The 21,091-nt window shown below is 35.4% G+C and overlaps 1 protein-coding gene across 3 annotated transcripts in view; it reads left to right on the top strand.

The window, feature by feature from the left end:
* grm8a (glutamate receptor, metabotropic 8a) overlaps positions 1 to 21,091 on the top strand; it is a 192,345-nt gene that overhangs the window by 57,730 nt on the left and 113,524 nt on the right. For all 3 annotated transcript variants that reach the window (XM_039660684.2, XM_039660685.2, XM_089127000.1), the window contains one exon: positions 8,698 to 8,914. In XM_039660684.2, the coding sequence (XP_039516618.2) occupies positions 8,698 to 8,914 (217 nt within the window). The remainder of the gene's footprint in view (positions 1 to 8,697; positions 8,915 to 21,091) is intronic.

The raw sequence follows: 21,091 nt of genomic DNA, 5'->3' as shown, positions 1-21,091 counted from the left end.
TTATGATTATTTTTTATTCTAAACTGATGAGTGTGTGTGTGGTTGACCCATGAAACATGAACGGTTTCTGGCGGGATATTGACGTCTGACATTGTCAGAGATGATTCAACGCTTTAAACATTTCTAAATAGCCTAAATGAGCAAAAAAATTAATTGTGTTAAGATTATCTATAAAAGTGTAATTACACAGTTTTAAACCTTGCAAAGCAATAAATATAAACGAGTTTAATTATTCTGATTTCTTTTGATTATTTGAATTTCTTCTATGTAAAGCACTTTGAATTGCCATTGTGTATGAAATGTGCTATATAAATAAACTTGCCTTGCCTATATTGTGCAAAAACTTCCTGAAACTCAAAGAATATATTAAAATATTTTTTTAAAAAATCCATGTCATGAACCCTTTAAACTCACATTTTTTATTCATTTTTATAAGTAAATGCATAAAGAAGCCTACAAAACTGGTTGCAACCAGTGTGGTTAAACCAAATTTATTTAACTTTCAAGGGGTTCAACTATGGGTCATTTCAGGTCAAACATTTGGTTAATATTGGTCTTGTGCTGCACCAAAAAAAAAAAAAAAAAAAAAAAAAAAGTATATATATATATATATATATATATATATTGGTGCCGTTTCTGTGAAATACATGCACTTTATTTTATATAAATACTTTTACAATTATAATATTTATTAAAAATATTCAAATTAACGTTGTCACCTTCATGTAAACTCCCAGTCCCTCGCTGAGCGAGCAAAGGCTTAATCTCTTTATTTGAATCCTGATCATTTTCTCTTGCAACTAGTCAAGTCATAATTAATAACACGTCTGAATGTCAGAATATGAATGACCCAGCTGAGAATGAGAGCTTCAGGTCAAAGGTCACCTCTTGTTGTGCGATCGCAGAGCTGATTACACTTGAGCCTACAGCAAACATCTCTTCATTCAGTACATGGACCCCGTCTCTCTGACCAGCCGAAGCTCTGTCAGTCCAAGCTCCAGTCCGACAGGCCGTCCAGGTGACGGATGAAAGCCGACTGCCAAATGTGTGTGTCCCGCTGAGAAGAGAGGGCGCTTTGCCCCGCGTTACTCGAGCACAATGTAAGCGATCCGCCTCATTGCGGGTGAAATGGCCATGTTGCAGCGTGACATTCAGAGTCTGAGTTGTTTGGGTCCCGGTCGCTTTACTGTGGTCACCGCTTGGCATTAGAGGCACTATTGGCTATCCAAAAATGCTCTTAGTCTTGTAAAAATAGCCTTGTAAAATATATAACAAACCCTGGAACCACTGTGGAAACTATACAGTAACTCTTCACCTCTTTGTTCAGGCTGTTATCAGTTAAAGTCCCCATCATTTTATCTCTTAAAACTCCTCTTTGATCATCAAAATTACATATTTAAACTTGGGCATGTCTAAAAATATCTTGAATGTAACTCGAATGAATATGCAAATGAGCCCCGCCTCCACTCACTCAGCTCAGAGTTGAACTGATTGATCACGTTGAACTGATTGGTTAAAAGGTGCTGTGTGACGTCAGAAACACCAGCGACTTCAAACCGTGTTTTTGAGACTGTCTTTGGTTCACTGCAATACTCAGTGACTCATGAATTTACACATGGTGTGTCTTAAAGCATATTAAAAACACCAAATAGACATAAACAACTCTAGCAACAAACGTCTACTGAGCCAACCGTCTGACATTCAGAGTCTGAGGTGTTGGTTTATTTGCAGGACGCAATGCTACTATATTGGCAGTGGATTTGGTTCTGGGCGAGCGTCCTATTGTTTGTATCGTGTGTGGCCGTCTTGCTTCTGTCACTAAATGTGAGATAAGGTGTTTATTATTGCAGGCAATGCTGAGCAACTAATCCAATCTACTGTTTTAGCACAAAGGCAAGTGCTTACAGCTAAATCTATAATGTCTCTTTGGTCCGAGATGCTGGACGTTCACTTGTGTTGGACATTTGTTTGGACACTAAACCAGATGTCACAGAGGAACTTAGGGGGGAACATGCATTACGCATCTCTTTGGCCTAGAAAAGTGCATGAAACATGTTTGTTGGTTGGCAATGACTGCTTTAAAGGTGTATTTACATGTATAGATCATGTCTGGCTGTTTGTCTCGTGCTACCCCAAAATTAATTTCTTAATCTTACATTTTATTTTGAATGCATCAAAACCCCGAATGCATTATTTGTGCAATTTTGAGTTTTAAATCACATTCAATAAAATGCATTAAATATATTAATGTAATTAATAAATTGATGATAGCTATATATATATATATATATATATATATGCTTTATTAAAAAAATAAAATAAAAACATTTTGTTTGTCTTGATCTTAAATATTTTATATATTTTTTATTTATTTAGAAAAATTTGTATTTATTTTATTTTTAAAAATATATATTTGAATTTATTTTATACAGGAGGTTCAGCCTTTTTTAAAAAGATTTATTTATGGATCATTTTAGAGAATATGCCCAAAAATGGTTTTTTGGTCTCTATAATAAAATAAAAACATTTTGTTTGTCTTAATCTTAAATATTTTAAATATTTTTTATTTATTTAGGAAATTTTAATTTTAATTTATTTTATTTTTAAAAATATATATTTAAATTTATTTTATACAGGAGGTTCAGCCTTTTTTTAAAGATTTATTTATGGATCATTTTAGAGAATATGCCCAAAAATGGTATTTTGGTCTCTATATTAAAATAAAAACATTTTTTGTTTGTCTTAATCTTAAATATTTTATATATTTTTTATTTATTTAGAAAATTTTTATTTTTATTTATTTTATTTTTAAAAATATATATTTGAATTTATTTTATACAGGAGGTTCAGCCTTTTTTTAAAGATTTATTTATGGATCATTTTAGAGAATATGCCCAAAAATGGTATTTTGGTCTCTATAATAAAATAAAAACATTTTTTGTTTGTATTAATCTTAAATATTTTATATATTTTTTATTTATTTAGGAAATTTTTATTTTTATTTATTTTATTTTTAAAAATATATATTTGAATTTATTTTATACAGGAGGTTCAGCCTTTTTTTTTAAATATTTATTTATGGATCATTTTAGAGAATATGCCCAAAAATGGTATTTTGGTCTCTTCATCTATTGTAAGACCAGTATTTGCTATATGATATTTAAATCTATAATAGATGTATAACTAATGATGGTATGCTCTGTTTTGTTGATGTACTGTTCAATATTATTTTAATAATCCAATCTGATCAGAATCAGTATCAGAATCAGAATTATCAGCCAGTTACTATGGTTACGTCCTCAGAAAAATGGGACTTTCATACACAGTGGCTATTTTATTATTAAATTAGTTTTTTGATTTGAGACCACGTATTTTATCTAAACTAGTTTGCTACCTAAAAAATGCTGTTAGTCTTGTAAAATGGGAAATTACAGATTTCACAGATTTGACAACATTAAACTGAATGCATAATTTAAACAATTTGGGATTTTGAATTACTTTACATAAAAGGGCATCAATTAATTATATTGTAGTATGGATATGTTGTACCCAAGTACATTTTACAATCTTAATTTAAAAAAATGTTCTGAATTTACAATATGCATTTAAGATTTGAGGAAAAGGTTTGATAGCAATGAGTTGTTAGTCTTCTAATGTGCTATTACATGCATAAGCGAATACACACACACACACACACACACACACACACACACACACACACACACAGATTTATAATATAATACGTCTCCTCTACTCACACAACACAGACTCGCCAGGGAATCAGTCGTGTCGTCAGATCCATGTAATCTCAGCATACAAGACGCATTAATCAATGGAGCCGTAATTACATGAGGGTGCCTGTGTGTGTGTGTGTGTGTTTGTGTGTGTTTGGACGGATCCAATCTTGCATTTGCACCCTTTGTTAAGGTCCATGTCTGCCTCGCGCTGTCTGAATGTCGGACAATAAAGGTCTGTGCAAGGGTTAATTAGCAGCGCTGGAGAAGCATCTATCAGCTTTATACAGCGGCCGTGCAGGGAGTCAAACACACACGCTGCAATTAATGCGAAAGCACATGTGTATGTGTGTATGATGATCAGATATTATACTCGTGACATCCAATCTTGCATTATAGCTTTAGTTGTTTGACCGCTCTATATGAAAACAATATAAAAACACAAAGGATTTGCAAAAATTGCAAAAGTGCAGTGCATTCTGGGAGAATTTTCCTCATAATGGCTTAATTGTTTCTGGATGCATACACACAATGCACCACAGCATTTATGTCTGTGACAGTAGTCTGAGGCACTTAGGGTCGAATTTACCAACAGCTTGCACATTTTACTAAAGGTTGTGCTCATCAACCTAACGGTACTTTACCATTATTTAATGCCCCAAAAAGCATCAATCCATCCATCCAATGCGTCCATCCATCCATCCATCCATTTATCCATCCATCCCGTCCATCCATCCATCCATCCATCCAGTGCATCCTTCCATCCATCATCCATCCATCCATTATCCATCCATCCATCCATTTATCCATCCATCCAATGCATCCATCCAGTGCATCCTTCCATCCGTCCATCCACCCATCCATCCATCCATCCACCCATCCACTTGTCTGTCCATCCATCCATCCATCCATCCATCCATCCATCCATTTATCCATCCATTCAATGCATCCATCCATCCAGTGCATCCTTCCATCCATCATCCATCCATCATCCATCCATTATCCATCCATCCATCCATCCATCCATCCATTTATCCATCCATCCAATGCATCCATCCAGTGCATCCTTCCATCCGTCCATCCACCCATCCATCCATCCATCCATCCACTTGTCTGTCCATCCATCCATCCATCCATCCATCCATTTATCCATCCATCCAATGAATCCATCCATCCAGTGCATCCTTCCATCCATCATCCATCATCCATCCATCCATCCATTTTTCCATCCATCCATCCATCCATTTATCCATCCATCCATCCATCCATCCATCCATCCATTTATCCATCCATCCCGTCCATCCATCCATCCAGTGCATCCTTCCATCCATCATCCATCCATCCATCCATTTATCCATCCATCCAATGCATCCATCCATCCACCCATCCATCCACCCATCCATCCATCCATCCATCCATCCATTTTTCCATCCATCCATCCATTTTTCCATTCCATCCATCCATCCATTTATGCATCCTTCCATCCATCATCCATCCATCCATCCATCCAACCATCCATCCATTTATCCATCCATCCAATGCATCCATCCATCCATCCACCCATCCATCCATCCATCCATTTTTCCATTCCATCCATCCATCCATTTATCCATCCATCCAGTGCATCCTTCCTTCCATCCATCATCCATCCATCCATCCGTCCATCCATTTATCCATCCATCCAATGCATCCATCCATCCATCCATCCATCCATCCATCCATCTATCCATCTATCCATTTATCCATCCATCCCGTCCATCCATCCATCCATCCATCCAGTGCATCCTTCCATCCATCATCCATCCATCCATCCATTTATCCATCCATCCAATGCATCCATCTATCCATCCATTTTTCCATCCATCCATCCATTTTTCCATCCATCCATCCATCCATTTATCCATCCATCCATCCATTTTTCCATCCATGCATCCATTTATCCATCCATCCAATGCATCCATTCATCCATCCGTCCACTCGTCCATCCATTCAATGCATCCATCCATCCATCCAGTGCATCCTTCCATCCATCCTTCAATCCATCCATCCATCCATCCATCCATCCATCCACTTGTCCATCCATCCATCCATGCATCCATCCATCCATCCATCCATCCATTTTTCCATCCATCCATCCATCCATCCATCCATTTTTCCATCCATCCATCCATTTATCCATCCATTTATCCATCCATCCATCCATCCATTTATCCCTCCATCCAATGCATCCATTCATTCATCCATCCATCCATCCGTCCACTTGTCCGTCCATCCATCCATCCATCCATCCATCCATCCATCCATCCATCCGTCCATCCATCGTTTATCCATATGTCAGCATTGCAGGTTGTGGTAATAAACATTGTCACAAATGCTTTCAACAGCTTATATTTCTTTTAACTATTGAACAGTCATGGGTTAACGAGTCTCTGAGGATTATTAAGTTGAAATGCTCTTGATCTCTTGATCACTTCCCCTTTCCGTAAAACCACAGAGCTGTCACAAACATCCCATTTCTTCATTCTTATCTTCCAGCCTTTCGCACATCGCCTCGGGTGTGTTTTGTCCCTTCATGTGTGTGTCTTCAATGCCGTGTTCTTTTAATGCAAATGCCTCTGTGTTCGTGCGGTGTGATGCTGTTTTCAGGCATCCTCCTGAGATCTGTGTTGTGTTGTGCTTGGCCAGAAGAACATTTCATGCTGAGATCTTTATAGTAGTGTTTTTATCCGCCAGAGTCATAAACTACAACCGCTCAATATTCAGCTCAATATTAAAGTTCTCATTCAGTGAGCTTTAAAACTACGTCTGCCGTGTTTTACACCTGCACTGGAGTTTACAGGTAAACAAAGGTTTTTTTTTTCGTTTTCGTTTTTTAAATGTTTGGTCAAATAAATGCAGCAATAGTTTGAGGAAATATAAAAAGGGGATATTGACTGTAAAAATCAAACACTTTAATGCTTTTATGTTCACAGAGGATGTGTTATTCATTTTATATCAGAATTTAACTTGATTTATAGTGGTTTTTACAATTAAAGGGGCCATCAAATTTTCCTTGAGCTTTTGACATATAAGAGGTCATCATACTATAAGAATATCCTATAAGTTTCAAACTGAAAACTTCTTTGTTAGTACAAAATAAAAATGGCTTTTAATTGAAATCAAGGCCGGAGAACGACCAAAAAACGACCAGAGAACCATCAAAATATAATGCCATAGATATAAATATAATGCTATAATCAACACGATCAATTATCCTTGACAACTGTAATAGTATACGTGACATTTCCGAGAGAGTTCCACATGTAATACTAAGTTATTTCATAACCAAAGATGTTTAAAATTCACTGTCCTTTAATTGAGACCAATGATTTTTTGATATGAGATCATTACTTCATATTCACAATATGCTACTTTTTATCTCAGAAAGCAATATTTGTTCATTTTAGAAGTGTTATACATTAAGTAGTGGAGTTATCTTTCCCGTATTTTATGTATTTTGGCCTCTTGGGTGTTTTCTTATTTGTTTGCCTTTTCTCATGAAATATTCATGAGCCGCCACTGGTATACTTAATGAAAGTTTGCATTGCATTATGTTTAACCTTTTCAGATGAGTGAACCCGCAAAAGTTCACTTGACATCTTATTAGCAACATAGTTTTTGTGTAAGACGCTGAGAGCATTGAGGCTGTCTTGTTTCACATTTATCAAAAACTCTTTGATTATCTATCAGTCTTACAGTGTCAGATTTCAATTTTCACTCTGATGCATGGAGACGGTGTAAATTTGACGTATTTTTCAATGTCACAACTTTGTTCTCCATCATTACTCATGAGTTTATACTTGACAAAGCTATCCACACATACAGTGATGTTCCTCGAGCACTTTGTGGCTAAATCTTTTCTTATTTACATCTTCGAGCGTGATTGTGTGCTGTCGCACCTTTGGGGGTGTTTGGGTTTAACTCTGTTTGTGTAAATTGACGTGAGCTGCATCTCAAAAACTGATTTGTAATATAACACTTCAGGATAATTCAACCGTGAGCTTCTTTAACATCCTCCTCTTGACAATGAATCTGTCAGTCAAACCTCCCACCGCCCTGACTCCATTACCCATGATTCTCAGCGGCAAACCTGCCTACTCAGAGATATCTGGCCTTTGAGAGTTTGATAGATATATATTTTTTTTTATGTTTTCCTGTTTATAATAATTTTGGTTTGTTTTAGTATTTTTCTGTGTTTTTTGTAGTTTTTTATGTAGTATTTAAACATTTTTAGTTATTAGTTTTAGTTTATTTGGTTGAATTTTTTAGTACTTTAACTGCAACTAAATGAAAATAAGTAATTGAATTTTCAAATTTCTAAGCTGAAATAAAAAAAGTAAAAAATATAAGTAACAATCATGGAGCACCGTACATGAAATGCAGGCGAAAAATGTGTTCGTTCCCACAACTTTTTAATACGCCAACACGTTTTACTAATTTGTTCCCTTGTTTTCCTAAATCGTGCAAATTATATAATACTTTATTCCCTCGTTTTACTAAATCATGCGCACAATATAATCATTTGTTTCCTCGTTGAAGTAAATTATGCGCACAAAATAGTAATTCGTACCCTGATTTTACTAAATCGTGGCGATGTTGTAATAATTGATTCCCTTGTTTTAGTTAAATCAAATTGAGAGAACAATTTAGTACAATATTGGCATTATTTGCTAAAACGAGAGAATTAATTTGTTACCACGGTATGTACATTATTGTCCGCACGTCATGTGCAGGGCTCCATAAACATTTAATTTTTAATGGTTTTAGATTTTTTTTCCAGTTAACGATAATAATCCTGGTTAGCATATGTTGCTAAGCTAACGCGCTACTTATATGCACAAATAAATTAGCATACGTTGGGTAAATATGCCGTGATAGCGGAGAACCGTCCCTCTAAACGCTCTCTTTCTTTATTTCTCTGCAGATTCCCCAGATCAGCTATGCATCCACAGCCCCGGAGCTGAGCGACAACACTCGCTATGACTTTTTCTCCCGCGTCGTTCCACCGGATTCCTACCAGGCCCAGGCCATGCTGGATATCGTCACGGCGATGGGCTGGAACTACGTCTCCACACTGGCCTCGGAAGGGAACTACGGGGAAAGTGGCGTGGAAGCGTTCGTGCAGATCTCTCGAGAGATTGGTAAGATGGCTTTTCCTGATTGTCTAGATTGGCTTGATTAGGGATGCACCATATATCGGCCTCGGCCGATATGTTCATTTTTAATGTTATCGTTATCGGCCTGGTAAGAAAATGTGGCCGATATATTAAAGCCGATAAATAATGTATTATTCCCTTCAGCTGAGACACTTGTTGAGCGCTGTTTATGTTTTTGAATTTCTTGAAATATGATTGAAATCTCTTCAAAAATGAAAATACGGTTCAGTACAACATGTGAAGTGCAAATCTGTCATATCGGCTATACAACACTATAATGAGAACATCATTATAATTGTGCGCTTCGGACATGGATTTAATTGTGAGACTTTTGTATTTGTAATCAGGATCTCATTTGGATTTAAGTTTATCGGCCGATATATCGGTAATCGGCTTTCAAATATAAAGAATCATCGGTTATCGGTATCGGCTAAAATTTTCATATCGGGTTTGTAGGCTTGATGCATCGATGAATTTAAACAATTTTTAGGCAATTTATATAATGTTTAAAGGGTACCCATTTTCCACAAGTTGGTATATGATTCTTTAGGGTCTTCATGTAAAGTTTATTACATACTTTGGTTAAAATTCCTCAATGGTTGTGTGAATGGATTTTTTTTCATTGTATGGTGGTTGTGTCCACACACTGCAAAAACACATTTACTGTATATGCATACATATGCTATCGCTTGTTTCTATTCTGCGCCTATATATATATGAAGCGTTCGGATGCAAAAGCCTCTAAGTGCCATTTGAAATTTTCTTCTAGAATGATCATTTTTATCAAGCTTGTATATTTAAGTTCAGTGATTTCACTTAAATGGCAATGATAATTACCTATTAATTGGTATTTAAGTGAAATTACTGAACTTAAATATACAAGTTTGATAAAAATCATCATTAAAGAAGAAAATTTCAAATGGCATTTAGAGGCTTTTGCATCTGAACTCTTCATATGTTTTGATCAAGTTTTCAGAAGATGCGTAACTGTGGAAGCTTGTTTAAAAAATCATGCAATTCTGACTTTATAACACGCAATTGTGGGTGTAGATCCCTCAATTTTGACTTTAACACGCAATTGCAAGTTTATATCACTCAATTTTGAGAAATAAGGTCAGAATTGTGAGATGTAAACTTGCAATTGTGAGGTAAAAAGTTGCAATTATCTTTTAAAATGTTTTATTCTGTGGCGGAAAGAAGCTTCCAAAGAGACTCCTATATAAAAGCGAAAATATGGAAAGCAGTACAATTTGGTCAATGGTGGGAAAAGAGTTAAAAGTCTGATCCTCATTTGGCATGTGTTTCCTCTATAACTGCTTAAAACGTTGGCAAGTGAATGATAAATTGGGTTTCAGATTTATAGAAAGAAGTGGTAGTGTATTCCAGCTTGTAGTTAGCCTAAGCAGGGAAAGCACATTATTATTCTTATCTTGCACTTTTTTTTATCTGCAAACCGTGCGCAGGAGTTGAATCCATTTAATTAATTCTTAGTTGTTAAACTAAGGATAAAAGGGGATTTACGTACTGCAGTGTTTCTGAACCTCTGCTCTTTCACGTATTGACCGAGATGTCATGGATGTTCTTGTTCTGATGGCGTCTCTGGGTCGAGTGTTCAGCTGTTTTCTCTCCGTTCAGGGGATGTTGACATTGATCACAGAAGCCAAAGGTGATGTAGACCGTAGGTGTTTGTTGTCCGGGTCTCACAGAAAGAACACGGGGTGAAGCACTACTTTAGCATGTGCTATTTCAACACAAACCAATTTATTGAACACATTTTTCATTTCTGAGAAAAATAGTTTTTTTTACTTTAAATGATGTGAAAGTATTCCAAAATTGTGAATATGGGCACTTTAATAGCCCTAGAAACACAACACTAGGTCTGCATGTTGCCTAAGCAGGCATGCAAACTGGATGGAAAAGTGTAAAACAGACTCCACTTCAGGAATGATGGTGCTGACCGCTATCAATAAACACCCTCAGATGAAGATATAAGCAGGGAATATGGCTGAGATGAGGACATGGATGGACAGAAAGTGTAATGATGGGCTTTAACACACAGTTCCTCCTCCGGTAAACCTCGTCTACGCTATTATTCTCCCCCTTCCTCACCCAACGGGGTGGAATTATAGCTATTAGCGGAGACCCTGCTGATCCGCAAATGCAAACATCACACAGCTGTACTAATCGCGCGGTTTAATTGTGCATTAAAAATTCATGAGAGATGATACACATTTGTGTAATAACATCCACTTTAGCATCCTCCGGACTCCAGTGTTTACCATCACACGTAGTGTTTCACAGCTACTTGGAAACTGTCTCTACTCAAGCTACTCGCTGCTCATCATTTTAAGTAGTTAAGCGGAGTCGAGACAGAATCTGCACAACTGGAAATGCAGCTAGCTGAAGCATGAAGAGAGTTTTCCCCTCTCGTGCATGGAGATAGATGAAGTTTAGCTAGAGTGCCGTGTTGACATTTAAATGGTTGATTTTTTGTAGCATTTAGTGTATAAAACTGGGCAAAGAACCCTTATGAAAATCAACCACGGCTTTACTGCAACGAAATCATAGCAATTAATCATTGTAACTACACTGTAAAAAAATATTGATGGTTTAACTTAAAAAAGTAAGTAACCTGGGTTGCCTTAATTTTAAGTTGATTGACCTGGAAAAAGTGAGTTAATACAATGAAGGAGAAGGATTTAACCATCAGAAACTCAAAATTATATGTAATCTGAACTAAATAAATTATTTAAGTTGATTTGACAAAAGAAAAAAATGTTGTGATAACTACACTGTAAAAAAATATTGTTGGTTTAACTTAAAAAAGTAAGTAACCTGGGTTGCCTTAAAAGTTTAAGTTGATTGAACTGGAAAAAGTGAGTTAATACAATGAAGGAGATTAATTTAACCATCAGAAACTCAAAATAATAAGTTATCTCAACTAAATAAACTATTATAAAGTTGATTTGACAAAAGAAAATATGTTGTGATAACAAATCTTGAAAATATTTTTTACAGTGTATGGTTTAACTATGTAGTTTTTTTTTGTAGTAAACCCAAAGTAACTATAAAATTAACCATGGTTTTACTACATGGTTTAACTGGGTTTTGCTATAAACCAATAGAAACTTCAAAATTAACCAAGGTTTTACAACAGCATTTGTAGTAAAATCATTGTAACTATGGTTTAACTATATAGTTTTTGTAGTAAACGCATAGAAACTTGCTTTAATCCATGCTTTTAATACAGCATTTGCAATAAAATAATAGTAACTAAATTATGCATGCTTTATACTGTAATAACCATGGTTTAATTATGTTTGTTGTAGTATAAGAACTTCATGGCTCTACAGCATTTGCAGTAAAACCATGGTAATTAAAACAAATTACCATGGTTTTACAACGGGAACCATGGTTTTACTACAGGACTTGCAATAAAACCAAAGTAACTACAAAATGTAACTATTCGTTTTGTTGTAAAACTACAATAAACGCAAAACACAATGTTTTTTTACTATAGTTGGCTATAGTAGACTCATTATACACTCTAAAAAAATTCTGGGTTGTTTTAACCCAATTGTGGGTCAAATATGGGGTATAAAACCCAATAAACATTGGGTTAAAATTGGAATTTAAAAATGTAACCCAATGGCTGGATTTGTCCATATTTGACCCAAATTTGAGAGAAATAAAAGCATGATTTTTATAAAGAAAACATTTCCACAATTAAAAGAATGGCTTTTATAGTCACTGGACTGAATTCAATTAAATATGGTGAAAGATGGAGGACTAAGAAGACGATCTAAGAAAGGATGTGACCATGAGTTATCCTTGCCTTTGTTTGCAGATTGTGAAAGAGCTTTATTTTCCATGCGTTGCATTTCCCAGACTGCAGGTTCAAGTCTCTCAGCTGTAACGTGAGCGGTGGATTAAAACGGAGAGAAAAGAATTGAACAAGCATTCAATTAGCCGCTAAATGAATGTCATACAACAAGCGAGTGAAAAGTCAATAGCTTTGCAACAATGATGCCCTTATTATAGTTTCCGCTAATGGGCGAGACAATTGAGATCTTCCTCGTTGCTTGTCACTACTTCAGGAAATCGCCGTGCATCAGATAGCAGTTGCCCTTTTCAGGCTATAAACATTAACCACAGTTTATTCTACAAAAATGAAGGACGTGTGCACGTCTGAGAGTGAACAGATGTCATGACCTCGTGGGTGGTGTGTATGTGTTGATGTATTGAGCTATAGAGGTGAAAACTCATCCAGTTTAATGGTGTTATGAGGTTTTGAACCTTACCGTCTTGGCTAGATTATCTTAAAATAAACAAGCTTAAGGTTTTCATCCAGATTTTGCTCGCTGACCAGGAACTCAGCCTAGACCGTCATTGTGTTGTAACGTCGTTTTATATTAGCCATCCCATGGTTGGGCAAGAACTCCACTGGATTAGCTTGTATTACGTGTGACTGTTGAGAGGTATCCATAATTGGGTAAAGTACCCTGTCTCACTGCATTTGTTCTTGTAAAGATGATTCTCGCTAAGCGGACTTATCTGTGACAACACGCCGTGTACAGTTTCCCATCACACTTACACCATTTTATTTCCCCAGAGGGAACAAATTTAGTCCTGTAGTTCGTTTTTTTAAGAACTTGAGAATTCTCATGTGTGTTCCATTAATGTATCAACCGTTTCTCTGAAAATTCCATTGGAATCCCAATATAATTAAAGGAGTAGTTCACTTTTAAAAAAACTTTTGCTGATGATTTACTCTCCCCCATGTCATCCAAGATGTCCATGTCTTTCTTTCTTCAGTCGGAAAGAAATTAAGGTATTTTTAATGAAAACATTCCAGGATTTTCTCCATATAATGGACTTCAATGGGGTCCAAACGGTTCAAGGTCCAAATGACAGTTTCAGTGCAGCTTCAAAGGGCTTTAAATGACACCAGACAATGAATAAGGGTCTTATCCAGTGAAACGATCGCTCATTTAATAAATAAATAACAAAGTTTAAGTTTTATAAGCACAAATGCTCGCCTTGCTCTGTTCTGTGATGAGCGTTCGTGACTCATATGCTATGCACTGAAAACCCCTTGCGTGGGATTAGGAGTGTGGAGTGCATGCGTTTTACACACCATAAAGTGTGTATGCACGCAAATCTATTTTTGCCGTTAAAATGGCACGAGAAATAACGTTCGTTGTATAGATACACACTTTCACGAGATCGGGCTGGTTTAGTGTAGGGTTTAGTGTAGGTAGTGCATTATTTCCAAATGCAAACTGCATTTAATGCGCATCACCACATTCATGTTCATCTGTTTCTGGGAAAGTTTAATGTGTTTTTACTTTCAATTTATCTTGCACAGTGTGCAGGAAGCAATGCAAAATCAAAAAAAAAGTTGTCTATTTTTCTCTTCGTGCTAGCTCCATATTGTCTTTGTCCAGGTAGGAGACTAAGTCTTTTATGTGTAAATTCATATTAATAGCGTCAAGGCAGCGAGGTTAGTGAGCACAGGTCTCTGAGGAGCAAGTAGCAATAGATGCTAATAGACATTAGCCTTAATTACCATGCCAATGGGCCATAGATAATTGCATTAATGTGGATTTCCTTGTAGTTTCGGAAAGCTATGTGAGATGGTCATTTCAGCACTGCAGGTCCCAGAAATACACTGCAAAAAAGGATTTTCTCTCTCAGTATCTTGTTTTACAAATATCTGGTATCATTTGAAAGCTCACACTCTAAAAATGCTGTTTTTTTTAACCCATCTTTGGGTCAAATGGACAAACTCAGCCATTGCTTACATTACATTTTTAACCCAAAATTTGGGTTTGTTCATATTTGACCCAACATTAGGTTAAACCCCAGCATTTTTTAAAGTGTAAACTCTCAAAATTCATCCATTATAAAAGCAAATTACCATGAAAACGGTACTTTAAATCCTTTTAGCAAGAGACATATTTGTGATATCAACTTTAAATTTGGAACACAACATTTTCAAGCAGTTTTACAGTCATAAAATGTAATAAAAAAAAAAGTTTAGCTTGCTTCACAGCAAATTTAAACTTTAATAACCTTTTTACTCTTTCATTTTTCTCTTTCAGCTCCTTTCACTTCTGCAATAAGTACGTGTTGAGTCTTGCTTTCTATCAAAATTAAGTGATTTCATACTTATATCAAGAAAAAACAAAATGCCAAAGTGGTCAGAAAAGTACTTAATTATTTTTTTCTGATAATCAAGTAATTGTATCATGATTTAACAATATATAGATATTCAAAAATAAAATATCTGGGACCTGAAGTGCTGTGACTGGACTGAAATGATGAGATAGCTATAGATTGACACATTTCTACCGTCGTATCACCCTTTTCTCTTTGTCCATCATGTCCCTCTATAGTTTCCTTTGCTCACATCTAAAGTGGCCATCCTCGATAACCACCTGAGCTGAACGCATGAGCGACTTTACACGCTCTTAAAGCGCAGAGGTCCAGTGCGTTCCCACAGGAATTCAGGAGAGAAAAGCCTGTCTTCTCTGTTTAAAGGGCCTAATGAAGCCATTACATTCCCAGGAAGCCAAACTCCGTCTCTAGATTAAACACCGTCTTCTGTTATTCTGGGGTCGTGACCCCCACAGACGGCTGTCAAGTGTCAAAGCCACCGGGGAACAGATGGTGCAAACCGCACAGCACAACCCATGTAGTGTTTCATGGTGACGTTTTGATGCAGTTGGATCGAATTCATAAAGACTTTATGTAGTGCCTCTTTAAACAGGCCATATGTAAGAATTTTCATGTATTAATTGTTTTTTTATTGCCAATGTGTGAAAAGCTTGTAACAAAACTTAACAAACGAGACCTTCCTTGGTCTATGAAAGTCAGTAGACTGATTTTAATGTAAAGTACTGAATCAAAATGATTTGACGTTTACATTCTCTCTTCTGTTTTATGACACATGAAATGAATGCTTATACAATGTTCAGGATAATGTTAAAAGTAACCTCAAGTTTCTTGCAGAGAAAAGGGATTTATTCACATTAGTCTCAATAGTCTACATAATCTCAAATATACTTTATGATATCATAACTTTTTAATATTAATGAAGTCGACATGATACCGGTGACCTGAGCAATACGTTTCTGGCTGCAGTTCACCTAACGGCCATCGGTGTCGCTAATAACAAGCGTTTCTGAAAGCGACTAAAAAGTATTTTTGTTTTGTTCTGCACTAAAATATCTAAACATTCTTAAATTAAGACACATTTACTTGAGAAGCAAAATCACATAAGAGAAAATTCATCAAAATTAAGAGAAACAAATATAATGGTGTCTGAAAATAAATTGGCATTGTTTCTTCTTCTTGTGACTAAGTATATAAGTATATGTAAGTATATAAACTCACTTAATTTTGATCATATTTTAAAAAGAAAACAATACTTAGTACCTTTAGTAAATTTGCCTTTTTTTAAAATTAATATATATATTTTTTGCAGTGCATGGAATTTTATTTTCGAACAGATTGAACATTTGCAATTTGGTTTATACACAAACGCAAAACCAGCAGCACATGGAGTGGAGAAACCAATGAATCAGAATAAGAAGCTGGAAGTAATCTATTCTTCATTTTGCCAATGTGTTTCGGCACAGGGCTAAAACAATTCAAATGGAGAAATCTCAATTTAAATGCAAACGAAGACGAGATTAAATCAGTCAGCCAATCAGAAAGTTGGAACAACTTAGATGGGATGATATCCTCCAATCACATGACAGGTATTTTCACTTTTTTCTAAACAACTGATGCACAATTAGGGAACATATTACTGGATATCATAAATGTTCTCTGTAACTCAAGCTGTCAAGATCTTTGACAGCGTGTGTGTGTGTGTTTGCTCATCGTCATTATCAGCTCTGAGAAGTGAGAGACAACCACAGGACATCAAACGCAACATATGTTTCCAGTTAACACTTTCATTTGCTCATTTTATTTAACAGTGTGCAACATAAATCACAAAAAGTCTTTAATCTGGACAATTTACAAAACTTACAAAGTATTAAATGTGGTAAATGAAGTTTCCTAAAGATTGTGTTATTAGATTCTTGCTCTCTAAAAAATGCTGGGTTGTTTCAACCCAAATTTGGGTCAAATATGGACAAACCCAAATGTTGGGTTAAAAATGCAATTAAAAAATTGTGAAAGTTGAAGTTGGGTTAAAATTTGAAATTACATTTTTAACCCAACATTTGGGTTTTGTCCATATTTTACCCAAATATTTATTTATTTATTCATTTATTTTATTTTTTATTGCAGACCTTATACAAAATTACCAATACAGGGAAGTAAGGCAAGGTGTACAAACAAACAAACAAACAAAAGTACCTAACAGAAAATAAGCATCCTGGGTATGTACATCAAATTATGTAATACATAAAAAAAGAAAAGCATAATTTTAAGGCCAAGTCATGTCTTTGAATAAATAAAAATACATCAAAAATTGTTCACTTTTCTTGTTATTTATAAGTCTAAGGGATGAAATAAACGAGTCATTTTACCCAAATATGGGTTAAAACAATCCAGCATCAGTGACATCATTCAAAAATCTTCACGGAATTCTTTGTGTGAAATTTTCATTTATTGAATGCTGGGTTGTTTTAACCCAAAATTGGGTAAAATATGGACAAAACCCAAATGTTGGGTTAAAAAAATCTAATTTAAAATTTTACCCCATCTTAAACTTTCACTTTTTAACTATATATTTTTTAATTACATGTTTAACCCAATATTTGAGTTTGTCCATATTTGACCCAAAATTGGGTTGAAATAACCCAGCATTTTTTAGAGTGATGTATTTTTTTTTAAATATACAATACATATCTTAATAAATATGTAGATATTACTTTCCATTCGTCCATACACTCCATAAAATTGTGGCCTAGTGTTAAATATTAAGGAATTTTCAATTCTGATTTTTCACAGGTTTTGCATTGTTGTGTCAAACTTAACAGAAAAATGTTTTTTCTTACATTGAATGATTGATATGCATATGCTTTATTGTTCTTCCTTATGCTCCTTTTGTGGTAAACCTACATTTTATGGTCAAATAAATACGTTTTTTTTTTAATCAGGTTTCAACTTATCCATTAAAGTTTTCTGATTCGAGAACATGAAGATGAATAACTCGCAGGCACTTTTAATTCCGTATTGACAATAGAGCCGAATATGTGTGGGAACATCTGCCTCCACTTCCTCAAAGAGCTTTTATCATCTGCAAATTTCCGCTTCACATGCTTTTATTTTTACTTTAAGCCTTGCGGGAAACATCTTTAGAGGGAGGTCAGGAGTGTCACGGTTGAAATAAATTGCAAAACCAATACTGCCGTTATTATGTGGAGAAACACAAGAGCGTAGAAGCACTTCTAAATGGATATACCTCCAGAACTCGTGTGAACGCCTATAAAGATGAAGACTCTGGTGATAACACTTTATTTTAAGAGAATTCAAGAGCTCAACATGCTGTTGGTTAGCTGGTCTTGCACATTTACCAGTTGCTCATACTGGGATTTGTCATTTCAATTAAAGTGGCCCGGCCCAAAGTCAAGCTGGCATTGGTTAGTGGATGTACGATTAGGCGGAGGTAGCAGAACATCCATACTTTCTATTTCATCAACGTCTGCAGATTGGCTCCAGCCATTGATCCCCGTGCAAGCGGACTCTGTTCTCCTTAATGAGCTCGGACAACTTCACTGTTTAGGAAAGACAAACGCTCCTGAAGCTTCCCACCTGCCAGGCCGGAGGAGCCGATCCCAGAGCTGCTCTGAGGCGGCAGCTGGCGGCTGGTAATGAATCAAGCTCTGGCCAGCTGTGTGATAGATGTCACTGTCCGCCAGTGCTGATTAGCTGACAATTACAGCGGTGTGTGTGTGTGTGTGTGTGTGTGTGTGTTACGGTGCATCTTTTTCCTCTCGCCTTCTACTTTCTCTGTGCACACTGTAAAAAACATTGTTGGTTTAACTTAAAAAAGTAAGAAACCTGGTTGCCTTAAAATTTTAAGTTGATTGAACTGGAAAAAGTGAGTTAATACAATGAAGGAGATTAATTTAATCATCAGAAACTCAAATTAATAAGTTATCTCAACTAAATTTTTTTAAGTTGATTTGACGAAAGAAAAAATGTTGTGACAACAAATCTTGAAAATATTTTTTTTACAGTGCACTCTATTAACGTGAATTCAACAACTCATTTAAAATCAACATGAACCGTACGTAACTGTAATGTGATGTGTTTACAAGTAAAACAGAATATTCAATGAGATAAAAGGGGTGGGACTTAACTGATCAACTGGAATGTGATTGGATGGTGAAAAGTGATGGGAGGAGTTGGGAAAATATAAGGGCTTGATGATAGTAATTTTGATGAGTGCTCAGGATTATTTCACATGATCGATGAAAACCAGGAATGCAAATTTAGTCCGTTTTTTTATGATGATATTTAATTAATATTAAAATCATGATTTTCTATGTTTCTTTAAAATAATGTGTGTTGTGGAAAGCACTACATACTGTAAATGACTGACTTGACACTTTTTGACTGCAAAAAATACTGCACAAACTCTATATTTATATATATGAAGAGTTCAGATGCAAAAGCCTCTAAATGCCATTTGAAATTTTCTTCTTTAATGATGATTTTTATCAAACTTGTATATATAAGTTCAGTAATTTCACTTAAATGGCAATGATAATTACCTATTAATTGTTATTTAAGTGAAATTACTGAACTTAAATATACAAGTTTGATAAAAATCATCATTCTAGAAGAAAATTTCAAATGGCTCCTAGAGGCTTTTGCATCTGAACTCTTCATATATATATTTAATTTTTAAAACATTTGAAACAGGAAATGTTTACTGCCGCCACACTTCTGGTCTTGGGACCGTTCCCCTGTTTGAGGTTGAGCCCGTCAGTCGTTTTGTTGACTTTGATGCAATCTTTTGACCCCTTTCCCGCTCTAAAGTCTTCAGAGACGTTGTGTCACGACTCAAGCTGTCCTGACGTGTGCCAGGGTTCAGCTATCTCAAAGCATGTGCCTTCACTAGGGGTCGTGCTCAGTCAAACACATGCATTTTATCATCTCAAAGGAGAACTCTGTCAGTCAGCACTCCAAATGTACAAAAAATGAGCTCAATGTTAAAATTGACAGGAGTTCTCCTTTAAGATTATTATTTACAATAGATTTACATATGTTGTGATGCAGATCATGCTACACTGAAGTTGACTTTAAAAATGCATGCAAAGGACACTTTTTAATGAGATATTCAATGAAGAAAAGTAGGGCGGGGCTTAATTTGATTATCAGTAACGATGCACTGTATTTTGAATAACATGCACAATTTCAGTGCGAATATCTGTAAGAATAAAGCAATTTTAAATTCATTTTGGCTTTGAGGAAGACTGAGACTCTCATGAAGAACTTAAAGTGTGTGCATGTGTGTGTGTGTGAGAGAGAGAGAAAGTGAGAGAATGCAAACACAAATGTCGGTGTGGTTATTCCCTTCTTTCTCAATTTTTCAAATGAAGCGATTTTGGCCGCGTCCGAGCTTGACATGTAATTTATTCACCCACACCACAAAACACCATAAAAGCATGGATTTAATGTTTCATCATCCCCCAGCCTCTCATTTCTCACACTTTTCACATTATTATTCAGCCCCGAGATGTGCATTTATGCAGGGTTTAGGCCTGCCTTTATATTCTGTGCCTCGTCTTTCAGTCTCTCTCATTTTTTAATGGCCATTATATCAATATTTGCACTAGGATGACTGATATAATTTATTATATATATGAAGAGTTCAGATGCAAAAGCCTCTAAATGCCATTTGAAATTTTCTTCTTTAATGATGATTTTTATCAAGCTTGTATATTTAAGTTCAGTGATTTCACTTAAATGGCAATGATAATTACCTATTAATTGTTATTTAAGTGAAATTACTGAACTTAAATATACAAGTTTGATAAAAATCGTCATTAAAGAAGAAAATTGCAAATGGCATTTAGAGGCTTTTGCATCTGAACTCTTCATATATATATATATATATATATATATATATATATATATACACACTTTAAAAAATGCTGGGTTGTTTTAACCCAATTTCGGGTCAAATATGGA

This window comes from Pimephales promelas, chromosome 24, assembly GCF_988280905.1.
Source record: "Pimephales promelas chromosome 24, fPimPro1.hap1.1, whole genome shotgun sequence".
Lineage (NCBI taxonomy): Eukaryota > Metazoa > Chordata > Actinopteri > Cypriniformes > Leuciscidae > Pimephales > Pimephales promelas.
Note: the sequence above shows the minus strand (reverse complement) of the source record. Positions and strands in the feature narration are given on the sequence as shown.